The 27,421-nt window shown below is 38.4% G+C and overlaps 2 protein-coding genes across 2 annotated transcripts; both read right to left on the bottom strand.

Moving 5' to 3' along the window:
• Positions 1-15,650: 15,650 nt before the first annotated feature.
• Positions 15,651-23,648, bottom strand: trmt11 (tRNA methyltransferase 11 homolog). The gene is made up of 13 exons (XM_072460701.1): positions 23,533-23,648; positions 23,297-23,362; positions 23,142-23,215; positions 22,947-23,028; positions 22,785-22,877; positions 22,581-22,715; positions 22,021-22,177; positions 21,856-21,936; positions 21,616-21,780; positions 21,468-21,537; positions 21,191-21,325; positions 19,314-19,434; positions 15,651-16,665 (listed from the first exon to the last, which is right to left on the bottom strand). Exons 1-13 carry the CDS (start codon positions 23,608-23,610, stop codon positions 16,525-16,527), a joined length of 1,398 nt encoding a protein of 465 aa, XP_072316802.1. The 5' UTR covers positions 23,611-23,648; the 3' UTR covers positions 15,651-16,524.
• A 347-nt stretch (positions 23,649-23,995) lies between these two features.
• Positions 23,996-26,341, bottom strand: hint3 (histidine triad nucleotide binding protein 3). Its single transcript, XM_072460537.1, has 5 exons — positions 26,141-26,341; positions 25,415-25,532; positions 25,270-25,339; positions 25,049-25,175; positions 23,996-24,523 (listed from the first exon to the last, which is right to left on the bottom strand). Exons 1-5 carry the CDS (start codon positions 26,267-26,269, stop codon positions 24,476-24,478), a joined length of 492 nt encoding a protein of 163 aa, XP_072316638.1. The 5' UTR covers positions 26,270-26,341; the 3' UTR covers positions 23,996-24,475.
• Between the last annotated feature and the right edge of the window lie 1,080 nt (positions 26,342-27,421).

Below are 27,421 nucleotides of genomic sequence, written 5' to 3'. Positions count from 1 at the left end.
TTTACATCAAGGAACCAGTCACCCATTCACACACACATTCACACCCCAGATATTCGCAGACACAGGGGGGCGAGTTGGGTTAAGTGTCTTGCCCAAGGACACAACGGCAGTATTCACATGAGGCAGCTGCGATCGCACCACCAACCTCCGGTCCCTTCCTCCCGTGTACCAACCCCTCGTCTCCGAGTTTGTCTAACCCGAAAAAAAAAAAAAAAATCTTACCACTCTGACCGAGCGGGGAGTCGAACCACCGACCTTTAGATCAGAAGACGAGCATTCTACCACTAAGCTACTGCCACCCTATGTGTGCTTATCTGGTTAAATAAAGCTCAATAAATACGTAGAAGAGAACATGATATTTTGAGCATTGTGCTGAAATCAGATTGACTGTTCTGAATTACCCTATCGCACATGTTGGCCTGGCTGAATGCTCTATGGACTGGACAGTGGTGTGCTCGTGTGGACCTCCGGGGTGGATAACTCAGAACACAGAGCAGGTGCACACAAACTGGAGGGAGGAGGTCCTGGTGCTGTCAGCCCTGAGGGTCCTGCTGAATGTCTCACAGTGCACACAAACACACATGTGCAGAGGTGTGGGCATCACTGCATCCCTTCTGTGCAGCTAAACCAATGTTGGTGGAAGAAGGTGGGAGGGCTACAGTCAAGCTCCCTAGAGCTATTTCAAAGTGTTCGCTGGGGTTGTTATGAATACATTTTCAAGATTTTAGTTTGTAAAGTTCAAAGAATGTATCTAATGTATTCTTTATTTTCGACTCTAATAAAATGTATCTTAAATGCATTATTGGTTCTATTCTAAACTTCTACTTTAGTTCTGCTTTTTGACCAAGGGGATAGGTCCAGGACATAATATCCTGTGCTCTGTGATGCCACTATTTCATTCCTAGCCCATGTAATTTGTTGGATCTTTCTCACTCTTCACCCCCATTTCATGCCATACTGTTCAGAGGAATAAAAGTGAGTCTAAAATCTAAACTCTCCAAAATGTTTTCAAAAATACATCCTGTCTTAAGACAGACATATAAATACATATCAAAATATATATATGTATATGATTTTGATATAGATATATATCAAAATCATCTAGACTATAAGCGCTAATGTCATGCTTGCACATAGCCTGTGGTGGTGTAACAGTTTGTAATGGAATAATACCAGACAAACAAGCACCATGACCCTATTTTAGTCATGTTTTTTTCGTAGTTTTCTTTTCAAATCACTAAACCTTTTCTCTGTTTCCAGACACACAGACCCAGGCTGAATGCAAAAGACTGAACCCTGAAAATAAACAAAAGGTATGATTTACGCTATCAAAATACCAAATTGAACAGACTTTACATTATATATTTAGATAAATTTAGCTTGTAAAGCAGCGATGGTTGTTGTTGAAACTGAGGTCTGTGAAACAGTAAATTTCAAGGAAATGAGACAGTCCTTGTGTTGTGAGGTGTGCAGAAGACAGAGAGGCAGCTCTGAGTTTGTTAGCATTCCCTCACACTGTTTATATCCACAGTGCTCTCTCCAGCGCGGACAAACACCAACGATAAAGGATTTCTTTGGAACATATTGCCGATATGGTCAAATGTAGTGGCACAATAATCAGTGCTCTTTTGTCTCCGAACCTTTCTGCATTGTGTTTGTGTTTGATGTTCCTCTGGGTTTCCTCCAGCCATCCAAAGACATGCATGTTTCAGAGAAGTTGGTAAGGGAATTAATGAGACAGTGAAGAATTGTAGAATTGTTGTCAGTGACTGTGTTTTCATCATACACCCAGGATCCCTAAAATGCACAAACAAATCTGTACAATATGTTTGGAGAAAAGCTGCACTCCAACAACAAGTACATAATTATTAGGTTTAGAAATGCACTCATTTTAGTCTAGTGATGACATAAATTATGTTGTGTGTCTTAGTTAATGTCTGTCAGCTTTATGAAGACAAATATCAAATGCAATCCGCCATCTTTGTCGTAAGCTGGCTGCAACTTTACTAAAAATGACTCCGTCAACGGGTGCACCAGAAGTGGTAGTTCATCGAACACTGCAGTGTCAAAATACATTTGAATGAACACTAACTCAAGTTTACATTGCAAAATCTCCATTGTATATTATTACAAACATAGAAGGCTGTTAGTTGCGGTGTGATGACACAATCCCAGTCTCTTTACCATTGAACGTGCACCAACGAGTGTTCCAATGGTTGGTCCACATCCGTTATCCACTACTGTCCGTATCCCACGGCAACATTAGTAAAGGAAATTACACGATGGACGACATCACTTTTTGTGGCACTTCCAAACCAACCAAACTGGACATTGTAAAATGATTTTTACAAAGCATTGATTTTCCTCAGGTGAACAACGTTTGCACAAAAATAAACCCTTATTTTACTGCCAGCCAACAACAACACAGCTGCAATAGCAAAAGCAAAAGCAAAAGCCAGTCCATTCCCTGCCATGTCAGGGTCTGGGGGTGTCAAGAGAGCTGACCCCCAACACACAGCAAATAAAAGTGATTTACGGCGGCCTCGCTGGCTGCCCTGCACTTTCTGAAACTGTCCGGAGCAGAGTTACAGCCTGAGCTCACACACATACACACACCTACAGCACTTGAGTGGGCAGTGTTAAGCAATACATGGGAAATGTGCACCAAAGTACAGCTGCTATTCAAAGCGATGCACGCGAACCATTTAAAGAGAAAATAGAGCCGTGTGATGACAAAAAGGACTAGTACAGATCCAGTGATGATAGAAATAGTAGTGGAAGTAATTGTTGAAATAAAGTTAAAAGACCCGGTCAACATGCTTTGTATTTATTCCCTTTTGTCAACCATTTGATAAAATATATCTAGCTCCTGGGAATGTAAAATATAAAAATAAAGCTATTGGACTACTTATTTTTAGTCAAATATTTTGAACTCCATAGAAAAAATAGGCCTGAATGAATAGACCATTCTAAATCCATTTTTTTGTGAAATTTGCTCATGCTTTCAAAAAGGTATTGTCAAAACTCTGCAAATGCTCAGTCTACAGTCCGTCAGTCAGAATCTCACTACAGCAGTTTTATTCCTCTTTATATTTTCCAAATAAAATCTTGGCAGGATTTAAAAATCTTATATTCCTTTGTACAGAACCACTTATAATTAGAGTAAATCAGACATTAGAGGCCAAACCTACAGTGTCAGCTTCACAAAGAATCCAGCCAATTGTTTGTCCTCAGGAACAGCTTCCGTTTAAATTGGGAGGAAATGTTTAGGCAATTTAGGCAAAATCAGTCCAAATGATAGGGAGTTAATTAATTGTAGTACTGGCAGAGTAATAAAGTCACAAGTTGTCCCAATTTAGTATTTAAATGTAAGAAGGTATCACTGTGTGGGAAGAGGAAGGTGAAGACACAGAGTAATATTACAAGTACCAATAATATGGAACATTGTAAGTAACTTTGTAACAAACATTGTAGACATTTGGGTTGCAAAAAGAGAAAATTCATGCAGAATGATGATAGAAACTTGCATGTTTACATGCTCTGCTCTCCAGTACCATGCTCCAGGGAGGTTGTGCAAGAAAGATGTCCACTTGTTGTGAAGGGGAAAGAGCATGATGATTTTATAGAGAACACCAGCTTTGTGGAGGTTGTTATCTTTGGCTTGTGAGTTGTTAAATTAACTCACTTTGTGTTTACGCGACCACTTCCCACCACTTTTGGTTTAGTTGGATAAAGTAAGTGATAAAGTAAAAGCCCATGTTGTATTGGCCATCAAAAAAATGGCGCATTATTATACAGGGATTGCAGAAAAACTAAAACTAAGCACTTTAAACCTGGCTAAATCCATGCTGCACTGTGGCAAAAAGGTTGGACCGCTGCACATTTGCTGGATTCTGCACATGTCTCAATATCCTGGTTTTCACCATTTTGCAAATGTCTTTCCCCTTTCTTTGCCGCCATGGGACACTTTATTTATTGATCTATTTATTTATTTATCCAGGTTGATTGAGAAGTAATTCACGATCTGGTCTACGAACTACGATCTGTTTTTTAAAGTTAAATTCAGTGATGGAGAATAACAGAGAAAAAAAATATTTCAGTAAATTTTGTATTTGTACTTTTTACTTTTACTTCACATTTAAGAGCAGAATCTGTATTTTCTAATCCACTACATTTTTGAAAAGGACTGAAAAGTTAAAAGTAGTTTTCATGTGATTTGAAGACTTATTTTTGGCAACATTCATGTTGACATCCTCACAAAAGGTTTTGAGTTCAAGTCCTGGATTTGAGCAAATAAAAACATCAATAAAAACTAGATAATGTGCAATGGCTGAAACCATTGCGAGTGTCTGCATTCTTGCATAAAAGTACTACATGTGTGTAGTAAAAACTCTATTCTTGTTAGGCTCAAGCCAGGGAATGGAAGGTTCATTCCATGGAATGCTCGAGTCTATTGTTCTTCCCCTGGTTTCTTATTCCTATTATTCCTATTCTTCATGTTCGTACTCTAAGCGTTCATACTTAGCGTTAGCGTTAGCATTCACTATTCACTTTTGCAAATACTGAAAAATATTCTGGTATGTAAAAATGTCTAAAGCAATAGCCCCCCTAAGACGGTGAAAGCGATCGTAAAGAGGCATAACTTGTTGAAATCGGTGAAAGTGTTAAGGAGTTGAAAAAATATAAGCAAATACTGAAAAAAGTACAAGATATACAAATGTCAAAAGCAACAGCAGCAATAAGACGGTGAAAGCGATCGTAAAGAGGTATAACTTGTTGAAATCGGTGTCAAGGAGTGGAAACGTGTCAAGAATCCTACAATCCTAAAATACAAGAACATAATAGTGTCTGCTTTATGACATCATAAGCAGACGCACAATGACTTGATAAAGATTCCCTTTGCTACCTTTTATCCAAAATCAATAAAATTCTTTAACAAAATCATTACATTTTACATTTGAAATCTGTATGAAATACTTTCACTTTTTTACTCTAAAATTATATTTTTGATTCGGTATTTCAATACGTTTTCTTTACTTGTATTTGGGGTATTATTTTGCTGCTGTAACTGTACTTTTACTTAAGCGAAACAAAATTGAGTACTTCTTTCACCACTGGTTAAATTCAACTACTGCGTACAACTCAACACAAACAATGATAAGAAATGGCAGAAAAACGATCTCAGTTAGTAAAGTTAAAATCTTTATCTGCGGCTGTTTTTAAAGGCCGCCATAAGAGGAAAAGCAGAGCTGTGGCCTTATGAGTTTAAATCACCTTGCTGCCACGCACACCATTTAACTAGTCCATAACTGAGCGCCTGAGCCACGGAGGAGCTGACACTAAGCAGATGTGCACTGGTTTATCTTGTCAGGACAATGTGCTACTGAAGGAAGCCCCCTGACTCAGAGGTCCAGTCTGGAGTTTGATTTTGAATACTACTGATCGCTCATTAACTGCAGTTCTGTGTGTAATGGAAATGTAGGTAATATTATGATGACAAAAGGTCTGACAGGCTGATACTGAGCAGATGCACAGGTTTCATCACACTCTGGCCAACAAATATCACAGTCACATTTTGGGAAACAAAAGATTCAGGTACTTAACTTTATGAAATTAGCTCATAATTTCCCTAATGAGAACAGCAACGACTAAAATATATGTTATAAAGTCGATCTTCATTGAACTTACTTTGGGTATATCAAACTGATCAAATATTAGACGTTCATCACAGTCTGGCTAACAAAAAAGATTTAGGGAAAGAAACATCAAACAAAACATCTAAGTCCCATGACAACAAATAAAAACAAAGTCATTTGAGAAAAAATATATAATCATTCAAGTAAATGTTGAACTTCATTAATGAAAATCAGATTTAACAATAACGAGCCAACAATGGGATCATGGGATGTTTTTATGGTTTTATATTTAAATATCTTGTGTATGTTGTTGTTGAGTCATGAAACTAAGTTGCATTTGTGCAAAAGATAAACGCCAGAATTCTGAGATGGTATTCATACTCTTTTCTTTATCTGTTCCCCAGCGTAAATGACATTGATGTCTGAAAACTGAAGTGGAGCTCTTCATCCACAGGTGCAGCCCCGGTTGAGTTTCAGGCCGAGGTCATTGTCCCAGGACAGGTGAAGAGACAGATGAAGCGAGCGGACGACAGGAGCATTCAGCGCCTGTTTGCTCCCACAATGAGCTCCCTCTGCCCGGCTAAACGTGCCCATGTGAGGGAGAGAGGAGTAGTAACCATGTAGAAGAACAAACATACTGGCATCCATGACCTCGCTGACCTTGTAGTGACCGGTGTCTTGTTCACCTGTCCAGCTCTATGTTTTCTGTTACTCTGGGCATATCATTGACATTTTGTCTCTGTGTACAAATAGATTAAGTATAGAGTGTCTGTGTCAATAAAGAGGAAGGGGTTGCAGTTAATAATGAAACTTAGCCCTTTTGCTCCCTCCGGTGGACAAAGTAATAAAGACAAAAAACACTAATCCAGTGATAATAGGTCAATTGTGAGCCTGGTTGTATTGATTTGGATCATGCTGTGTATTATTTTGGTCCAACATTTGTCACTATGGATGTCACTGTTAGTGTTATTACGATGACTGTGTAAAGAAAAATCACGCTATAACTATAATTGACACATAACATTCATTCTAATACATTCCTGCTCCAATAGTATGTGACCTTTTTAAAATCCATCTCTCTGAATGCAAAAGCAAAGATGTTATGATATAAATAACCCCAAAAAGCACTTATACATTTAGGTTTACTTTCTTGGAATTAAACATTGACTTGAAATGGTCTAATTTTGCTTCTAAAATAGTCAATTATTATTATACAATGAACAGAATAATCTTCATATCCTTATTCGTCATATATTGTTCAATCCAAATATGTAATGATTCAGCTACAAAATTTGTTTTCTTGCTAGAAAATAGAGGATAGATAGAGAGAAGATAGAGGATCCAGATAGAGTTGAGGGGGCAACAGACCTCACCCCAGCGTGACACCCATCCATCCACAGTAACAGGAGCGCACTATAGAGCCGTCCCACAAAGGCCTGGGCCGGTCAGAGGCAGCACTCACCACAAGAGAAGGTCAGTGTGTGTGTTTGATGATGCTCTGGTACACTTAGCCTCTGTCCTATCATCAAAGCACACAGGTGAGGGCAGCATTGTGAGCACGGGGCTCTCGAGTTACCCTTTCAACTCGCACAGGGCACATCAAAGACCGCCTTTTACACCGCACAAAATACATGCACAAATTCATGAAAAATGCAACAACACTCGGACACACATGAGACAAACAGAGGCCATAGAGTTATGCTGATGTAGGAGGGGGCCTATGAGTAGTGTGCAAGTACTTTGAAATCTACAGAAGCTAAATTTGAAAAAGGGGGGATATTTTTGATTATATTTAAGATTTTATAAAAAAAATAATTGTCCATTTTTCCCAGTTTGACCATAGTTTATTTGCTCTTTATTTGGATATGAGCAGCAGATGTAACATAGAGGTAATTCCACAACTGTTACCTAACACTACTATAAACAAGGGCAAAAATCTATATAAATCACACACAAAAGTTATGATTTAACAAATAATTATACCCAATAACACCTTTATTTTTAAAGTTTATGTTTAAACGGATGTAAAAATGTGTCAGTTGCATAAATTGTCCCTGCATTTTTAATGAAATGTTGCTTATTGATAACGTGAGTAGACGCGAGGCCCGAGAAGAGATGAACTTTAAATTCCAGACCAATGATCATTACACTGGAAAGAGTTATTATTACTTTAAAAGGTCTTCACAATGTATGTTTATCAAAGTTCTCCAAATCACACTGCATCTGATACTGAAGATGTGATAAAGGCAAAGTTGCAGCAGCTCTGGACTAACCCATCTGATCTATTTAATTTTGTTGCAAAATTTGTATAAAGACAAATACTAAAAACTTAACTCGCCGTTTCTTAGACAGTTCAGACGTATGTCTAGTATGTAGTAGTAACTTTAGAACATTCTCCATGGAAACAGAGACATTTTTTGCCATTCTTTGGAATGTTAGAGGCCAAGTAAGAACATCTCCATGGAGACAAGCAGGTGGCAGATCCTCCACCAGAAAAAATACAAGTCAAGTTTGCGGAGAAACAAGCACCTTCACAGCAAGACTGCATGTTTTTCCATTTTTTTCAGTACTAAAAAAACACCTGGAATTAAGTAATTGCGTTTATTTAAGTTAAGGCAGAAATCTTACACATTGGGGCTTTAAGTAAACACACAATTAGCAGCTGTAGTTCTTATTCCTAAATTATTTTCCAAAGACATCTGCCTCTCCTGGACATACATTTGTTTGGTGACATCTTAACAGTGGAAAAACGGAGCTCACTTCTGGGAACATGGCTGTTTGAGATGATGCCCTTGTGCAAAGGCATTCAGCTGTTACAGGCCAAGCCAACCGTGGGGTGAATTTGCCTTTTCAGCCTCTTAAAACCAAAGAGCATCTAAGCCACTTCTATAGGTCCAAAGCTAATTCCACTGCTTGTGCTGTGAACCTCTGCGCACCTCCACATCAGACGGCTGTTGGCAGGGAATAAGACGTCACCTCCTCAACCACATGGCAGCTCTGTTTTTTATTACAGGATTTTAACTTTTCCTATTTGCTTTTCATTGCACAAAAGGCCTCTTTTTGGTATATGAAAAATGATCTTTGGATTCAAAACAAATGTATGAGAGGAATAACCTGTAGTATTGAATTATTAATATGTGACCAACAGCTCACTTTGTTGTAGTCGAAGGTGAACTACTTTTGTGCTTGTCAGTGCTTTACATGAAATGTTCCATAGTATGGCTTTACACTGAACTGTCTCACCATGGAGACAAGCCGGTGCCACCACCAGACCAAGTTACAGGTCAGATCTGTGAAGGATGCATATGAAAAAGAAAGATACATTTGATGCTACAGTGCCAAATATTTCAGGCAATCCAATAACATCTCCATGGAAACAAACTGTTCGTGGAACCACCAAATCATCTTAAGTTAAATGTAGATTTCAAACTTATCATACCTGCCCAACTCATTTCTATATTTAAATAGCTATAAGAAAAACACACTTATATTCAACTATGAAGGGCCCTATAGGGGTAAGGGCCCCCAGAGAAACCCCTTTACACCTGCAGTGGCGCTCCTGTGCTGGCTACAGGTTGGCAGATCTCCAACACTGTCTGGAGCCAAAATTAGGTGTTAAGTGCATAATAAAGGCTCACACTGAACTTCTAAAATCAGGACATGACACCTTCAACAAATCTCTTATGAGCATTTGCCAAAAATACTGTGGCCAGTCAATGGAGGCAGTTGTACCACCTGACAATGCAGCTTTCATGTGGCATGATTACAGGAGAAGTCTTTGTTGTACAGCAGTTATAGGTAAATTAGACCTCACTGCCAAGAATATTTGAAGTAAAAGTTCAGTTCAAATATGGGCTTTCATCTATTACTTTCAGGGGGTCTTTCTGTTCAGTCTACGTGCTGCTATTACTACCACTACTTTTTCTGTATATGGTATAAGTTATTTGTTAACTGTCTATTATGTTTTGCGTATGGAGTGAAATGTTAACAACTGTCATGACATCTGTGTCCATCCATCCACTTTACCGCTAACACTGCAATTGTAAATGAATGTAAGAACAAATTGGAGAGGGACCAGAGAAAAATGTGTAACTACAGTATAATTAAGCGGTGACACACAACTGCCCCTGCACCATGTCCCAACAGTGAAAACACAAACCAATTCCGGTTCAAAATAATCAGCCATTAAAAGCAATTTGTGATGGCCATGCCCAAGTCATATCAAGGCTTATGTACCAAGAATGACCATAAGGGAATCGAAATTCAGTGTGAATGAAGCTTTTGTGCAACTGTGGTGTCCTGAATTCTTGTGTTACTGAAATGTTACTTTAAAACCAAAAAAACTGCAATGACTATCTATATTCAATGTCTTTAGATAGTATAAACTCATTTTTAGCTCATCTGATTGAAAAACCTAGGTGTAGTTTGATAAATGATCAGGCGGGTAAAAATCAGATCTGGGTTTTCAATCCCAATTGCTGATTTGCTGTTTGTCGGGCCTAATAAGAAACCACTTGATTTCTCTAGTCCCGGACAGATCTCAAGACTGGAGTATATTTATCTGGTAGGTGCTGTTTTAGTGAGGGTCCCATAAAGAATCGTCCTGGAATTGTCCTGGAAAGCCCCATTTCCCAAACAGTAGAGACATCAGCTCCACAAACACAAAGGCCTGCACACACGCAGAAGCTTACACAAACACATATTTTATTTATTTACATAGAAAACCCCCAAAATGTTCAACAAAAGCTATGCTAGGAAGAAATAAAGAGCTACGACAACAAACTTTTCATCATGCTACAGAATATCCAAACATTAAACAAATGGGACCAATTTCCAGCTGGCTTCTCTTTATACACTATATAGATTATAACACGCAACACATGTCGGCACTAGGTGGGAGTCCACACATGATCCCCCATAATGGCAGCATCAGGAAGTTAAGAAAATAACACACTCATGCATTTTGATTTGGAGCAGTGTAACTTTGCAACAAAGTGAGAGCCCCAAGCAAGATTTTCAGCAGTCAGCAAATTGTTTATGGTTTTTGCAACAAGAAGAGGTAGCATAGCAACATTGTTTTAAAAAAGAAGTTGGAGGGCAAAAGAAAAAAATAAACAAGATCTTTTGTGGTTTGTTTGAGAATGTTGTGTTTTCGTGTTAATCTGCCCATAACACGTAGTTTAAAGTAACCATTTACAGTGCTTTCAAGTGCATTCTTCCTGCTTATAGAATCAAGTGGTTTCCCAGTCAAGCTCCTTATAACATTTTATATACACAAACCTCTGTATATAGACAAGTAGGAAATCTCCATGGCTTCTGCCGTCTCACTTTTTACACAGTGTGGTTGATGTTAAAGCAGTAACAATAGTCTTATCCAAACCACAAAAAAAGCTTTTACAAACTTGAACAATTTTTTTTTTAAATTTCACAAGTTAGCTATAACAATAAATGGTAACATACACAAGTGATGAATATAGATAAAGAGGAGAGACATATGGGCACACACTAGATACAGATGCAGGTGGATAGAATGTGTGCCAAGCAGCCTCACCTGTTCAGAAGGACAGGTGTGATGCGGGTGATAGGGAGCAGAAAAGCAGAAAGCACTTTAACATCATGCATGTTTCCTGGCCCTCATGAACCCTCATCCACTGAGCCTTCCAAGAAAAAAACAATAATGAAGACATACAATATCATCTACAACTAAAATAAAGACAGGCAGTACCCAGACAAACTATGCTGGTGTCAATTTAGACAGGGTTTCCTCTCCTGCCTGTATTTAACATGAAATATGTGACTATTGCTAAACCATTCATACATATTGGAGGGTACCTATGTTCCCATAGCTCTATGTTCTCACAGACTTGTTTTAAAATATATACCTGAAAGTAAATCCATAATTCCCACCCTCATCAAAGCCCAAACCTTAACCATAAACTCAAAACAGAGTAAGGTTAAGACCTTGTTGAAGGGTTATGGTTAACCCTTCAACAAGGTCTTAACCTTACATCAAGGGCCTAAACATAACTATTACTGTACACAAAGGCCCTAAACTTAACCAATATTGTACAAAAGGCCCTAACCTTAACAACACCATACAAAAGGCCCTAAATGTAACTGTTACCATGCAAAAGGCCCTAAACTTAACCAACACCATACAAAAGGCCCTAAATGTAACTATTACCATATAAAAGGCCCTAAACTTAACCAACACCATTTAAAAGGCCCTAAATGTAACTAGTACCCTACAAAAGGCCCTAACCTTAACCAACACCATACAAAAGGCCCTAAATGTAACTATTACCATGCAAAAGGCCCTAAACTTAACCAAAACCATACAAAAGGCCCTAAATGTAACTATTACCATATAAAAGGCCCTAAACTTAACCAACACCATTTAAAAGGCACTAAATGTAACTAGTACCCTACAAAAGGCCCTAACCTTAACCAACACCATACAAAAGGCCCTAAATGTAACTATTACCATACAAAAGTCCCTAAACTTAACCAATACTGTACCAAAAGGGCTCTAAATAAACCAATACCATACCAAAAGGCCCTAAACATAACTATTTCTGTAAAAAAAAAAAATCCCTCCACTCAACAAAACTCATAACAAGGTCCCAAACATTACTATAACCCCACGACAATTTTGAGGGAAGGCATAGAGCTGTGAGACCATATCTGACCCTATAAATATACCACTTAACCCAATTACTATGGGCCCTGGTCAGGTTACTCAGTGATTCATCCAGTTGACTCATGACAAACAGCTGTCTTACATGGGAGAAATGATTTAGGGCTAGAAAAGAAGTTATGAAACAGTAATCATTATAAATTATTAAAGCAATCATGCCATTCCTTCATTAAACACTAAATATAATTAATTTTATCTAATTTAGTAAACCAATTTTTACTCATACCTTATTTTTGTATATATATATATATATATATATTGTATATTTTGCTATTATTATTGTTGTTTCATTTTGCACCTTCTTAGTTTGTGAATTTTTGTTTTTGTTCACTGACAATGGCAATAAACCTTTTTCTAATTCTGATTCTGAAATCGTCAAGATTAGTCCTCTTTCGGATCCTGTGAGGCTAACAACAAATACACTTAACTTATACACTGTTGATAACATGAGCCTGTAGCTTTAAAACATTGATATTTGTTTATATTGAATCAGTGAATGATTTAAACCAGTGTTACTTTTGCCTTAATAGAGATTTCCGCTGGCATTTGCAGTTTTCTTCCACACTGAAAATACATTTCTTTTGAGACTGAACTGAGCTCATTAACATGAATTGAGGTGTTGGGCATGTGTTTATATTTATCTGAGGGGACTATTATTAATCCGAGTTGTTTCCTTGTCTTCCGCCCAGTGCAGCCTGGTATAAGACTGGTTTTGTAGGAAAACACTTGAATATATGAATGGTCTCTTAACGATCATACTGCACAGGACCTTCTCACTAGTGCCTTGTTTGTGATGACTTTATAAGCTTCGGAAAGGGGGAAATGTGTCACTGCCACCTCGTCTGCCATTTTGGCTCCAAGTGTGTCTGCTGCACCCATTTGGCAGTTAGGAATCATTAAAATGGGTGTGAAGGAGCCATCCAGCGGTTTCTATCATTAATGAAGAACAGCCGTGACAACCACAGGAAGCCACACAAACACCATTAGTTTAAATTGGGGCACATGGACTGACCCAAAAACACCCCAGCAACTGTTGACTTTGGTACTTGGTGATCACGAACAGCATTTTATTCCTACTTTCTTTCTTTGAGGTTAGATTTCTGTGATGACAAATATGCCATGTCACATAATTTTGTGTGTCGAGGGCTATATAAAAATATGGATATCAGGAGATGTATCTGATGAACAGTACAACATGCTTATGTAACATCTAAAACCGACTCATTTACGCTGACATTGAAGTGCAAAACATTTACCAAATACAAAGAACAGTAAAGGCCAAAGTTAAAAGGGCTCTAACCCTAAGTGCTCGGCCATTTAAGTTTAATGCAAATGGTCAGAATGGACAGTGAATGACATTTACAGTTTTGAGGAAGTTGTGTTGCCTGTCATTCAATCAGCCCTAACTACTATTAACTGCTACTTTTTAAGAATGTTCTGCATTTGTTCAAACACAACTCGATCACATCAATCACTACCACAGTTTGCTTCCAAGTTGAAACTCCAACTTACTGATTGTGTTGCAACCAGCTGCTCAGGATATTCTCAGACAGTGAAGAGCATATTCACCTTTGCTGTCATTCAGTGGCACAACTTTTACCAGCAGAGATTGAGGGATTATATTCCGTATAATCGACAGGGACAGCAGTCATCCCTCTTCACGGACTCCCATTTAGGATTATTTCATGTTCTTGAAGTTTTTTTTTCAGGATGGCTTGAGTTTCTCACAGCTGAGGAAGATAAACTCCTCTGATTTGTGACTGTATAATGGCTCTTCTCCACTGGGCTTCTCCTCCCAGACACAAGATAAGAGCTCTCCTCTTACATGAAGGTACAGGGAGAGTCCTGAGTTCATGAGTGTAAAGGGGTGACCTGAGGGTGGACAGGGCGAGAAGGCCTTCAGGACCCACAGGTGTTAGGACGGCACACAGGTGCACTGCACCTGCTCCACGTGTCCACAGCAGCACTGCTCTCAGCCCCAACACAACACTGCTTCATTCAACAAATACAGTGTGGCCCCATGGCTTTGCACTGTATTCTTTAAGTTCATGTGTGCTGCCAGGCGGTCGAGTGGTTATGGCACAGCACACGAATGCCGAGCTCCAGGTGCAGGCGGCCGCAGAGTTGAGTTCAAATCCTCCCTTCTCTCTCATCCCTCCCTGGATTTCACACCGTCCTTTCCTGTCTAATAAAGCCTGTCTTTAAATGACATGTGTCTGCTGCCAAGCACACACTGGCACATGTCGTTGTTTAGTAGTACTAGGCCAGTGGATTTTCCTCGTCATACACAATGTACATAAGGGCAGCTGAAACATGGCATCAAAGCAACATCTTTATGAATGACCATTTATTCAGTGAACTCGGTTCTTCCTGTGAAAATTAACAGAGATTTCCTTTGGCAGCCGCAGTTTTCTTGCATATTGAAAATACATAAAAACCTAGCTGAGACGGAACTACGCACATTAAAATGAAAACTCATGTTGGGCACAAGTATTTATTTATATCCTAAGAGGGGCCTGTGCTTACTCCAAATTCTCAATGTATTCTGGAGGATTATCTTTGATTACCCTGGATGACTCAAAGTTATAGTGGAAAGTTCCTGCTTAAATTAAAGCTAAATAAATTAATTATACCATAGCTTTATAGTTGACTCACTCAAAATAATAATTAAAAATGATTAGCTTTATGTTGATGTTACAACCAATGGGGAGGGATGTGTGTGAGCTATTAAACCTTCTGAGACAACAGTACTGGATCACTCTCTGATAAATCTGGGGGAGTTTAGTCATTGTTCCAAAGAGCGAGCGGCGCCTCCTACAGGGAGTTCCCAGAGGCTGCGGGAGAGGTCAGAGGTGAAGAGGGAGAGGGGATGGTGAGAAATGAAAAAGATGTGGTCTTATTGGTCCAACATTTTTTATTGAAGTAGCATAGTAAAATTTAATAACATCAATTAGGGTAAGAAAGTTAGAAACAGATAAAACAAGTACTTGGTCAATTGTAAGCAAAAGGGGCTTGTAAAATTAAAGCCACAGTAGAAGACTTTTTTTTTTTTACTGTCCCTGAATTGCACCAGTGCTCTGCTAGGTGGCATCAAAAATAAAGTAAAAACAGATTTTACACACACAATTTCCTCAAAGTCTGGACAGCATTTTGTGGTGTGGAGAGGGAGTGTGGAGAGGAACTCCCTCTCTTCTCTGCTAATTATACTCTGCATCATTGGAGACTCTCGAAAACATAATACAGTATATCCTTAGAGCAGCACGTACGCACACTTACAGAAAGCCATCCGCAGCTCTGAATTAGACATTAAATGTGCGGCTTTCCAAACTTTTTATTGGCCTTGCGGGGTGGTAAACAAGAATGTGACAAGAAGAAATGGTTAAGCAGACCAAAGCGATAAGTCAAGTCAAAATGTCGTGTGGAGTTACTTGATTTTCTGATGATGCGAGGAAACAAAGGGCTCTGTGGGAACTATAAACAATGTTGGCCACAAACGTTGGCGAGTTGGGTATCAAGTGATGGTTTCTGGGAGCCCTGTGCCTGAGAAGGAGGGTGAACTGGGGAAGTGTGATGGAAAGGCAGAGGCCCAAGTGATAAACAGAGCAAACGAGTATAGGCATAGACACACAGTGCAGATGAATAATGAGCCCTGCTGCATGTAAACTGTGGTCAAAAACAACAAAAGCTGCTGACTATCTGGAGTGGTGCGCTGTGAGGTGGGGACGCCCAGTCATATGGGTTCAAATCTACACCTTTCATCAACCCCAGCCATGTACAGAGAGGCTGTATAAAGTTTCAGTACAGTCAATTCAATGGAGATCAAATGATTGGAGTAGAAACCAAGACATATGCCTATATACAACAATTCTTCTTTTGATTAATTTACCATCATTTATGTTCTAGATTTACAACATTCTTCAAAACATGGATTTGGAGAGTGAATGGGAGCTGAAGTAAACATCACTGGGGGAGGCACAAATACAGTACTAACTACTCTTGGGGCATTTTATTATTATTATTATTTTCAAATAATGATAGAAAAATTATTTATTTGGTCATATGAAAAATCCACTTGAGTTTATTCGCAGTACCAAAAAAGAAAAACTGTTTTACCTCGTGTTTTTAAAAGTAGAACAACAATGTTTAGTTAATTTTCTATCATATAATGAGACCTGGAGCCCTGGTTGTTCCTCATTGTCCGTTGACCTCAGATTGTGTGTCCTCTCTGGCGCCTCGTTTGTTTAGTCCACTGAAATACTTCTCCCTGAAGGCGTTGTGTCCCTCATAAGGACTGAAGCGCGGGTCCGGCAAGTGAGCCTGGTTGTCCATTCCCTGCACACACGCGTGCACACAATTACACAGGCAAAATGTGGATACGATTTCACTTGTTTTGGCTCAACAGGAAGAAAAATGTGCTTCTAAAGTGAGCGCAGTAAATAACATCATATGTGTTTAATGTTTGTCTTGGCATTAGGAAGCTGCGGGTCAAAGCAGGGATAAAGGGAGGATTGGAGGTCCCGGAAAAGTAAAAATAATGAGGTGACGCGAGCCGAGGTGATGACTCTATCGAAGGCTCTTGTGTAATAAGTCAGTAACACCTATCGACCACCTAACATGTTTTAACTGGGCATAAATAAGATGAGGTTTGCTTCCTCTTTATAAAAATACAGTGTATCTCCTAAACATAAGTAATGTATCAGGTGAGAAAGATCCTGGGTTTTTGTTGGCTGTAGTTTTTGTTGACTCTGCAAAAGATCCACTACAGCCACTAAGATAAGATAAGATAAGATAAGATATTCCTTTATTGTCCCACATGGGGAAATTTCATTGGTGCAACGCAGGTAGATACAGAGGTAGATACAGAAGAACAGATCACTTATAGGAAGTCTGAAAAACACTTTCAGTAGAAGATCTCCTATAAATAAATAAAAACTCCCATAGACAAATAAATAAATACCATTGCATGTGATCCCGACAGTAATTGCACATGAATATGTGTCACGACAGCACATAGATTGCACATGAATTTCACAGTAATTGCACATGAATTGCACATGAATTTCACAGTAATTGCACATACGACAGAATTGCACATCAGTATTAGGTTAGGTCAGTATTGCGACGGGATAACGTGACGATCTCCGGGTAAGACGACTGTTCTCCGCAGTTTCATGAGTTCCTCCTTTGTGTAAACGCGGTACGGCGCCGGGCGGGGGGCGGGGCCGGAGCCGGGGGGTGGGGCCGGAGCCGGGGGACTCAGAGCCAAGACACATCGCAACGACACGACGAAAACACTCAATCCAGCCGAATAAAGTCAAAACAAGTTAATTTAAAGCGATTCCAGTGCGTGTCCCGATCGTTCGTGAAGTTCCTCTTTCATATAAACGTGTACATAAACGTGTACCGACGACACGCCGTACTTTAGCGCGGCCGGAGGGCGCGGGGGGGGGCTGGTGGGCTCGCTCGGAGCTAGCTCACGTCACAACAACACAACGAACGCAACGAAAAACGCTCAAATCCAGCCGAAAAAAGTCAAAAACAGTTGAATTAAAAAACTATTCCAGCGCGTGTCCCTATCGTACAGTAAAATAGAAAAAATATACTAACTATATTTACAAAATATAGGAAATAAAGCACAATAAGTGTGAGAAAGAAGAGAGAGCGTTTACACCGGGCTGCCAGCTGTACCAGCGCCTTATGACGTAATGAGTCAGGAAAAGGATAAAAGAATTAGACTTATCCTTGCCATTGTGAGATAGGGCCGATACCCTGGTTGAGACACCTCTAAGTGCTTCTTGTGTTATCTAAAACAATTTGGGCTATGAAATGAACAAAAAAAAACTTAATTTTGCTTCTAAAATGGTCACGATTATTATTTCTTGGTTCGAACGGTTGACCTGAATAATCACGATAATTGATTAACCTAATAATCTTGACATCCCTAGTTGTATGTAGTGTTCATTTCAATAATTTAACATCATATTGGCTAAATTGTGGAGTACAAATGTTGCTCATAGATTTTAGGTCTAATTTATTTTTCATTCAAAAAAATATATATATTTTTGTCAACCATGCCTGAAAGAAAATAACTATCAAGGTCCTAGGCTCTAACCCACTTATGTTCAGTAAAAAAGCCTAACATTTACACATTTTAATAGGCCTTTTATAAGCATTTTTCTGCTTCAGTTTTTTTGTTTTCTTTATTACAAGTCTCTAAAGCCATTTTTTGTGTGGTATTGGTTTCAGCTTTGAAATGAGAATTGTCCTAATGCAACAAATGCTCAGTCAGTGTCAGATTCCTCCAGCAGCAGCTTTCCTCTGAATTACAATTAATACCAACAAAATAAATCCGGGCGGGAATTTGAAATCTGATGTTCCTCTGTGCAGAGCTTGTGAGCACTTATAAGTCAGCTTCACAAAGAGGCCAGACATGTGTTTATGCTCAAACGTGTTCAGAAACAGTTTGAATCGGAAGTAGTTTAGTTTAGTTATGTTTTAACCAGCTTTATGGAGGTTCAATTGGGAAAAGCAGAGCAATTAAAGGTTTAAAAGTTGAGAAGAACAACCGATTCAATAGGGGATTTTCTGTGTAACTTGTGAGAAAATAATTTAGGGATCTCCTGTGAAAGAAAAACAATCACAGCCAGATGGAGAGGATAGACGGACACCACTGCTTTGGCACAATATGACAATTATGTGGTTGCATTTCAAACATGTTTAGGAAAAGTGAGGCAAAAGGTGTCCGTTTCAAGGCGCTAATCAAGGCCATTGATCTCAAATACTAAAGACAGACATTGCCAAATGAATCGCACCATGTTAATCCAAATAGTCAGAGGTTGGTAGTATTCAGTTACATTTACTTTTCGATCCACCTCTGCAAATTGTCTACTCTGTTTCACTGTCTCATGTTTCATCATCTGCTAATGAAAATGTTACCCATTCAATTTGATCACACACAAGATCACTTTTCTTGCACTCACCTCGGCCCCCTTGACCTTCTCCATTGTGATCAGGCGACGAGACGTGTGGCTGGACAGCACCTGCTCACAGTTACTGAGGAGCTGCAGACATGGATGAAGGGGAACGATCTCCTCCGAATAGCTGAAAACAAAACAAAAAAAACAGTGCATTTAATCCCAGTTGTAAAATGTATTTTTTATGTCAGGCCATCTTTTTTGCTATTTCCATTTACTTTTTTTTCACAGTGCACAGACTGCCAATAATGTTTCTTCATTTGGGAATTGTGGTTGTACTATTTCGGCAATGTAAGTGCAATATTTCTTTCTGCAAAACATCTCATTTCAAATAACTACCGGTAAGCTTGAAGAGTTTGCACAAAAAGGTGGAAAAAGTGACTGTGGGCTCCAGCTTGAGTGCAGACTCTGTCATCGCTCGACCGACCAGGGTTATGGCCTATTAACACTCAGTGATGTATGTGTTTGCATATTTGTGTCAGGAGCACTTTCTCCTGACCGCCACCGACTCAGACAGATTTGTGCATCACTGTTTGTCTGTGCCGTTGCTATAGCAGTAAGAGGGCCTCTGATGTTTGGTGTACCCGCGGCGACTGTAGCCCAGATTCAGCCAAAAGATAATTCTATGAGACAATCAGGGACAGCTTGTAAACTGCAGTTTGCAGTGAGAGAAAAGATTTGTTTTACGCATTTTTAAAACATGTGATTGACGTGTACTGGTAGTTTTATGTATATCGTAAAGTACAAAAAAAACAAACATAAAATAATTATTGAAGGATTATTGATGCATCTGAATTGAAATGTGTATTTTAGAGCATGGGTACCATAAGTGGGATCGGGACCCTTCGTGGTCACAGAGCTCTGAGCTTGGGGTCAAGATGATTTCAAGATACAATTTCACAATAATGACAATTAAGTCATACAATATTTAGTCTTGGAGTCATAACACAATTAACTATTAAATAAATGTAACTAAACCAATTTCTTAATTCAGAAATGATAATTGCATTAAATTTATTGGATTGGGGTCCAGCGATGGTTACATGGGTATTTTGTGGGTCCCATGCCAGAAAGGTTTGGGGACCTTTGTTTTAGATAATGTGGAATTAAATAGCTGAGAACAAAGACACTTCCATAAGGACAAGTACTGTTTTCATATATTCAAACTCCATACTTCCAGCGAGCATTTTAGGTTTTTCCCAATTACCTTAATTATTAACAAAACTCTTTTCTCCTCTTCTGGTGTACTGTGATACAACTAAATATCTTCAAAAGTCTTTACTAAAGATGGTGCAAACTATTACATGTTGTCTGTCAGACGTGTATTTTCTCCTCCATTCATTGTACACAACTGCCCTCTGGTGGAGATATTGTTTCAAAACCTTCAAAACAACTTTCAACATAAAACAGCAATTATTATGTTACTGTATGTATTTGCAAATGTAATTCTCAAAATATTGAACACAGAGAGAAAAAAGAGGCCACTATTACTAAGTATATAAGGACTATACAATAGTCCTTGAACATCACTGATTTTATAAGAATAATGGTGCAATGGTGGTAACAAATCATAACCTATGGTCTTCTCTAGAGGTGGGTGTAATATATTTTTTAAAAATGCATAATATCACAGTTGTTGTTTTGGAAATAAAATAATTCTTATTCTTATTATAATCGAGTGTATTGTGAGTAATTAAAACAGAAACATCTAATGTAATCTTCCAAACAAGGATATAAAGTTATATTTCTGCCCTTTCATGATTAAATGAATGGTCAATTCAAGTTTTCGCGATACTTGAGCTTGAGATATAGTTATTGAATTCATGCAAAATATGTTTTGAGATATTCATTTCTGTCAATATCGTCCACCACCTAGTACCTACTCTGGTCTGTAGATGGGCAGCCAGTAAACAAGTCTTCCCCCCAGGACGAGGTGATGAGCAGAGAAGTTCAACAGGTCTTTAAAGATGTCACTGAGATGATACGCCTGAGACACAGGAACATGTGACTCTACGTAACTGTTGACAAAGATTTAGAAGATTAAAAAATAAATGTCTATACCGCCCTCCATTTTTAATTGATATTCATAGTTTGCAACATCTAAATAATTTACATACGATACAATTGTTATACTATATCTATATTATAGTTGTTACTTACATGCCATCACAAGGCTTAACATCTTTGTGTGAGCCTGTTCTTCTAGTCGATTCGCGGATGCCATATGGGGCTGTGATAAATAAGAAGTGCAGGTGCAGTTTACAATTTTTTTTAGCCAAATTTAGGAAGTTGTTGTAAAGAGACCTACGATCAGTAATGATGGCATCAAACAGAGGAGCCATTCTCCACACAGGCTTGGACGCATCTGACACCATGACGTCCAAATACAGTCTCTCGGTTCCGTACTGTCGCAGGTTAGCTCTGATGTTCTCATCCGGCCCTCGCCACTTCTGCTTTTTGCGACTTGACCGACCTGAAAATAATTAGATCATTAAACAATTTCTATGTATCTAAATGTAAACTAAAATATTATAAAATGAAAGCTTACCCCTGCCATGAATAATATTGTAATCAATGTCTGTTCCACATACATAGGCTCCAAACTGCGAACAAGCAACCAAAAGGCTCCCTAAAAACATAACACCCAAATAAATATGTAAGTAACATTTATCAAATATTTACTTGTTAATCAAAACAAATTGCCAAATATTACCTGTACCAACAAATGGGTCAAATACAACATCATTTTGGTTTACTTTTGCATGATTAGCCATGATAAAAGAAAGGCCAGCATCCATGCTAGTGTTTCCTATGAAGTGCCTGTTCTTTACACTGTGGGATCGAATCAGCTCTCGTTGTCCATCTGCAATCTGAATGGTAAATATATGCAATAGAAATTAGCATCCACGATCATAGGGCTTAAGAACAATTGCTTTAATAGTTGACAAGTAAGCAATTATTTTTGTTGTACATTGAGACTTTTTAAATATGTGACATATATAACAAGGCTTTGAGATAGAGAATATTTACAAATTAAGTGTATCATTGAGGACAATCTGAAATATTTTTTGACATTCATAATGCCACAGTCTTTTTGTATGTGATTTGGAGTTTGCATAATCCAGATAATGATCATGATTTTCAAAATACGACAAAATTATATATTTTTTATATAGTTGACTAGTTACAATTAGTCGAATAATCACTGCAGCCCTACACCATTAATGTAACAATTTCACTATCATGGGGTAATCCCATGTCATGGTTTCTTACCCAGCGACCAAAGTACACATAGTCTGGATGGTCAGGAATGTTGTTGGGATTTGTGCCGTAATCTTCAAGCAGACAGAAAACATGCTGTGGACTCTTGAGATTGACAGTTCCCTCAAATGGAAGATAGTCCATGTCCTAAAAAACATTGAGAATAATTTAAGAATGTACAGTATATGCAAATATAATTATGAGAAAAACGCTTACATCAATCCTTTTTATTCTTTCTGTAAACTCCAGAGTTTTGTTGAAGGTGTACACATTGACTCTATAGGTGGAGTCTTGCTTCATGAACGGACTCTATAAAGAAGAAACTGTAAGCAATTGTGTACTTTATAAAGTACATTGACACGGTTAATTTTGACAAACCATATTCTCTACTGGATAATTTAAGAGGGATGTTTTGAGTTCCCTGTGTGTTCTCCCATGGCCCCAGAGTTCAAATGCAGATCTGAAACAAAAAATACATAACATTAGTGACGGGTAACTAAGTAAAATCACAATCCATCACAATGCAACGCCTGTATTTAATATCAAATTAATGTAAAATGGTACTTTACTAACTTTGCACAAACGGATCTAGCCATAACATCTTTTATATCTTCTTCAGACAAACCATCCAAACACCAAAAAGGAGCCTGTAGAAATCATTAGACATTCAGTGTCATCAGCAATTGATAAGTGAAATGAATAAATAATGAAAAATACTTTGCACACGCCTTTTCTTTGAAGTTTAAAGTTGGAGTGAATGATTTTCCCCGGAGAGCAAGCAGGCTTTTGATCTCCTTAGACAGTATACAAATAAAATGTCAGTACATAATGCACACAGATCTACGAATATGTTATAAATGGCAACTAAGCGCTTGATAAACAAACAAGAGCGTATGGTCCGGTTTGTTTGCGCAGCCAACATCAAAAATCGTTAAAATATGCATATCATGGTTATAATACTTACCGGTAACCTGAAATCTAAATTATCTTGTGCAAGATGAAGTAAAAATTGAAGGCATGAGCGACTTGCGTTGGCCGCCATATTTGTTGTTACTTGAAAATAAGTCCGACTTGAAACAACACTTTGAAATGAGTACCACTAGGGGTCAGTCCCGTTCATAAGTGGCTCGTTATTAAAATGGGTCTCTTTACGTCTTTTTCCTCAACGAGCTCTCCCTCCCATTACACATTTAATGGACCTTAAGTTTATGGTGCCAACACATTTGATTACATCAAATAGAATAATATTTTTCCCATTAATTTTGTGCTCAAGTATATAGAACTTGTTGGTGCTACGTGAATTATAAATGTGATAAGATGAACTTATTTATTTATTGAGGTTTAATTTGATACTAATATCTTGACCATAAAGTAAAAGACACAGAAACAAATGTATTCATTCATACAATCTTTATTATATTTAATTCCAGAAAGTGCATTTTTAACAATAGGCAATAGAATTGTGATTTTTACCCCACAATATGTTGTGGCAAGAAGATAATGTCATGCATCATACCAGGAAGATGAAATGGAGTCATAACATATTGTAGACAATGGTCAATGAGTACTTTAATTAATTTTGAGAGCATGAATAATATCATATGGCTGACAGTTCATATTAAGGAATAAGATGTGACAATAACACAATCATAATGCCCCAAAGATTGTTTACTGTTTTTTGTAAAACTATAAAATATTCATCTCTCTGAAACAATGTTCTGCCTTCATCCATATAATACTAAAGGCTTCAATTTAAACCTGCTAAATGGTATAAAACATATTTACTCAAACCCTTTATGAATAAATAACACGTCAGGCAATTAGTTTGTACAATTAAAAGGCCCATTAAGAGGTAAGAGATGTAATAATTTGACCCAGCAAAGTTCTGGCCAACTTGTTTGTTGACATCAGTTGGCCTCTACCTTCGAGTTTAGTATCTCCATCAGTTGATCAGCCTGTAAAAAAGAACATTGAAAAGACATTTTATTTAAACATTCGAGCAAAGACAAGAGTTAGATTTTACATGTGCTGTTGAGTGGCACCTTTCAGGACAAGCTTCAATAATACAAGTTGTATTTTATCAACAATATTGTTTTAATATTTATCTAATAACTGCACATAAATAATGTTATTATACTACTGCTAAGACTACTTTTTGGTGAAGCCTCGTGCAACAATGAGACCTCACAGCAAAAATCTAAGTGTGAGATAAAGCTAAGTGGTACTCGAGACAAAAAGACTGAGAACCACTGGGCTACATCACATCAACCACCCTTCACTTTTCATATGCTTCATGGCTCCACTTGCAGAGTACAGACTTTCAAGTTTGTGCAGAGTGGGGAAATCACTACAGATTTTGGAGGTCTCAAAGTTGTTATTATCATAAACTTGCAAAAGACACTTCATCCAATTGCAATAACGACGCTGACTGTCAGCGAACATTAAGCCTAATTAGTCTGTATAGAGCTATAGTTACTCACGGTTATAAACCAGTAGGAGTTGAGTTTATACATGAGACGAGACATGAAGCCCATTTGACTAACAGGGGCCATGACATGAAGGTGCAGGTGCGTGACTGAGCAGAACGGAGGCCAATGGAAACCAAACCTGCAAAATACGTATGTATTAACCATTGACCTTACTGAATGCTCCACCATAAATTTCACATTGTGTGTGTTTGAATTGCTTTAATGAAACCCACCTTACATCACTGAGGTCGGTTAGATTATTTTTTTCCAAGATCTCCTTTCCTAATTCAACCATTCGTTTCACTGCAAAATGCCACAGTAATAACAGTATGCGTTATCTGTTACATGGTATTTGAACATTTTATTCAAAGTACACACCTAAAGGTAGATGTTCTTTGGTGAGAGACTTGCAGTTGCCAACATGTTTAGTTGGTACCACAAGGTAATGATGTGGTGCTGCTGGTCTGATGTCTTTGAAACAACAGATTTCTTCATCCTAGTCCAATAACAGTGTTGAACATCATAAGATAAGATAAGATAAGATAAGATAATCCTTTATTGTCCCACATGGGGAAATTTCATTGGTGCAACGCAGGTAGATACAGAACAGATCACTTATAGGAAATCATGATCTCTCTGACATTTATGACTCTAGATCAATCATATAATCCTCTGCTGCATGCATTACCCATAATAATTTAAAGGAGAACTATGTAACTTTTTTGGAGTGATGTCCGCCACCTGATTGTCTCCATGGAGATGTTATCTGTATGTTTCGCAGTATGGCACGAAAGTTGACTATAACTGCGAGTGGGGTCGCTCTTCTCAGATCTGACCTGCTACACGTCTTGGAGATTGATACATATAATAATGCCATACTGTGGAACATACCAGGCAATAACATGTCCACTGAGGCAAGCAGGTTGTGGACTCTCCACCTGAAAAGTTACAGAAGAAATCTAACTTTGTATATATGTAATATATTAGTCGTACATACACATATGCTGATTACAGCTGTTTACTTTGGCTGTTTGTTTGTATTGATCATGTATTGGCTAAAGCTAAGCTAGTACCTCGCTATTACGTATATCACAATGGTCTTACGCAATGAAGAAGCTCCGTCCCCATTTCCTTGTTTACCACTTTGCAGAAAATACATTTCTTGTCATATTCCCCGGACGCAGCGGGATGAGGTTCAGCCATATCGTCCTGAGGAGCCTCAGTTTGAGCCATCGCCCCGTATCTGCCGATCGATCAATCCCACCCAGAGATCATCGAGAGCTCACGAGGCGGAGCAATCGAGTGCCGAAAATAATTATCTTTGAAATGTCCACCAGAGGGCGATGTGACTAAATATGACCTGACAGCAAAATAGTGTGGTTTGTGTGATGTGATCATGGCTCATGGAACTATTATATTATCTGGATAGGGTATGGCTAACCGCAGCATGTCGCCACCGCCCCCAGTGGCCACTCCATTGGTACTGCAGCCAAAGAAATCGTGCAGCTCAGAAAGCTTTTTTTCCCTAGAGCGCAATAACGAAAAACTGCTCGTGTTCGGCTGAAAGAGCACCTAGAGCTTTAAAAAAATTCGGATATAGCGGCAATTCTTACCTAATTAGAAAAAATCAATAGGTCATTGACTTTTTCTAATTTTAAGATTCTTCAGTTGTCTTTAAAACGCATTTTAAGCTGTTAGCTTCGGCTATGCTCTTGCGCGCCGCCCTAGCCCGGCTCGTGACCGTCTAGACCAATCAGCGCGTGTAGGTGAAGTGACCTGGCCGAGATGCCGTGGGCGAGCCCAAATGCCACGAATGAGCTACAGGCGTAAAACTGAATCTATGAGATTAATAACAGAACAAATCATCAATCTAATGACCACCACGGATCTGAGGGCCATGGATCTACTACTCAGATGCGATGTCTTGAAATGTTTATGCCTGAAAAACTAAATAACGTAATAAATGCTATGGAAATGGAACGTTTTGCCAGGTATAAACTAATCGATGTTACGTTTCGTGTCCATCCGTGTGTTCTCTGTATTACACAGACAACCAGCCTAAATGCATGTTTTGTGATAGATAAACATCTGAACACATTTGACATGTTGTAGAATGATAGGCATTAGGCATCCATAATTTAGCTTAGGTTTCTGTTCTATAAAGTCCCAAAAACTTGTCTGAAGCTCATGTCTGCAGCTCCCAAGGAGAGCCTTGAAGTTCAGGACCTCAGGAAACTGTATGCAATATTGAAAGCTCGACTTGATGACCAGGTTTAGGTCAATAAGTCCCAAGAACTGAGACTAAAAACCCAAGAGAGACTGTTCAAACAAAAAGACTCAAGACTGAAAAATACAGAAACGGAGTACAAAGAGATCTGGTATCTG

This window comes from Eucyclogobius newberryi, unplaced genomic scaffold, assembly GCF_026437365.1.
Source record: "Eucyclogobius newberryi isolate DKJ021-1_F unplaced genomic scaffold, fEucNew1.0.hap1 SCAF_3, whole genome shotgun sequence".
Lineage (NCBI taxonomy): Eukaryota > Metazoa > Chordata > Actinopteri > Gobiiformes > Gobiidae > Eucyclogobius > Eucyclogobius newberryi.
The sequence above is the reverse complement of the archived record's forward strand: the minus strand, read 5'-3'. Positions and strand labels throughout refer to the sequence as shown.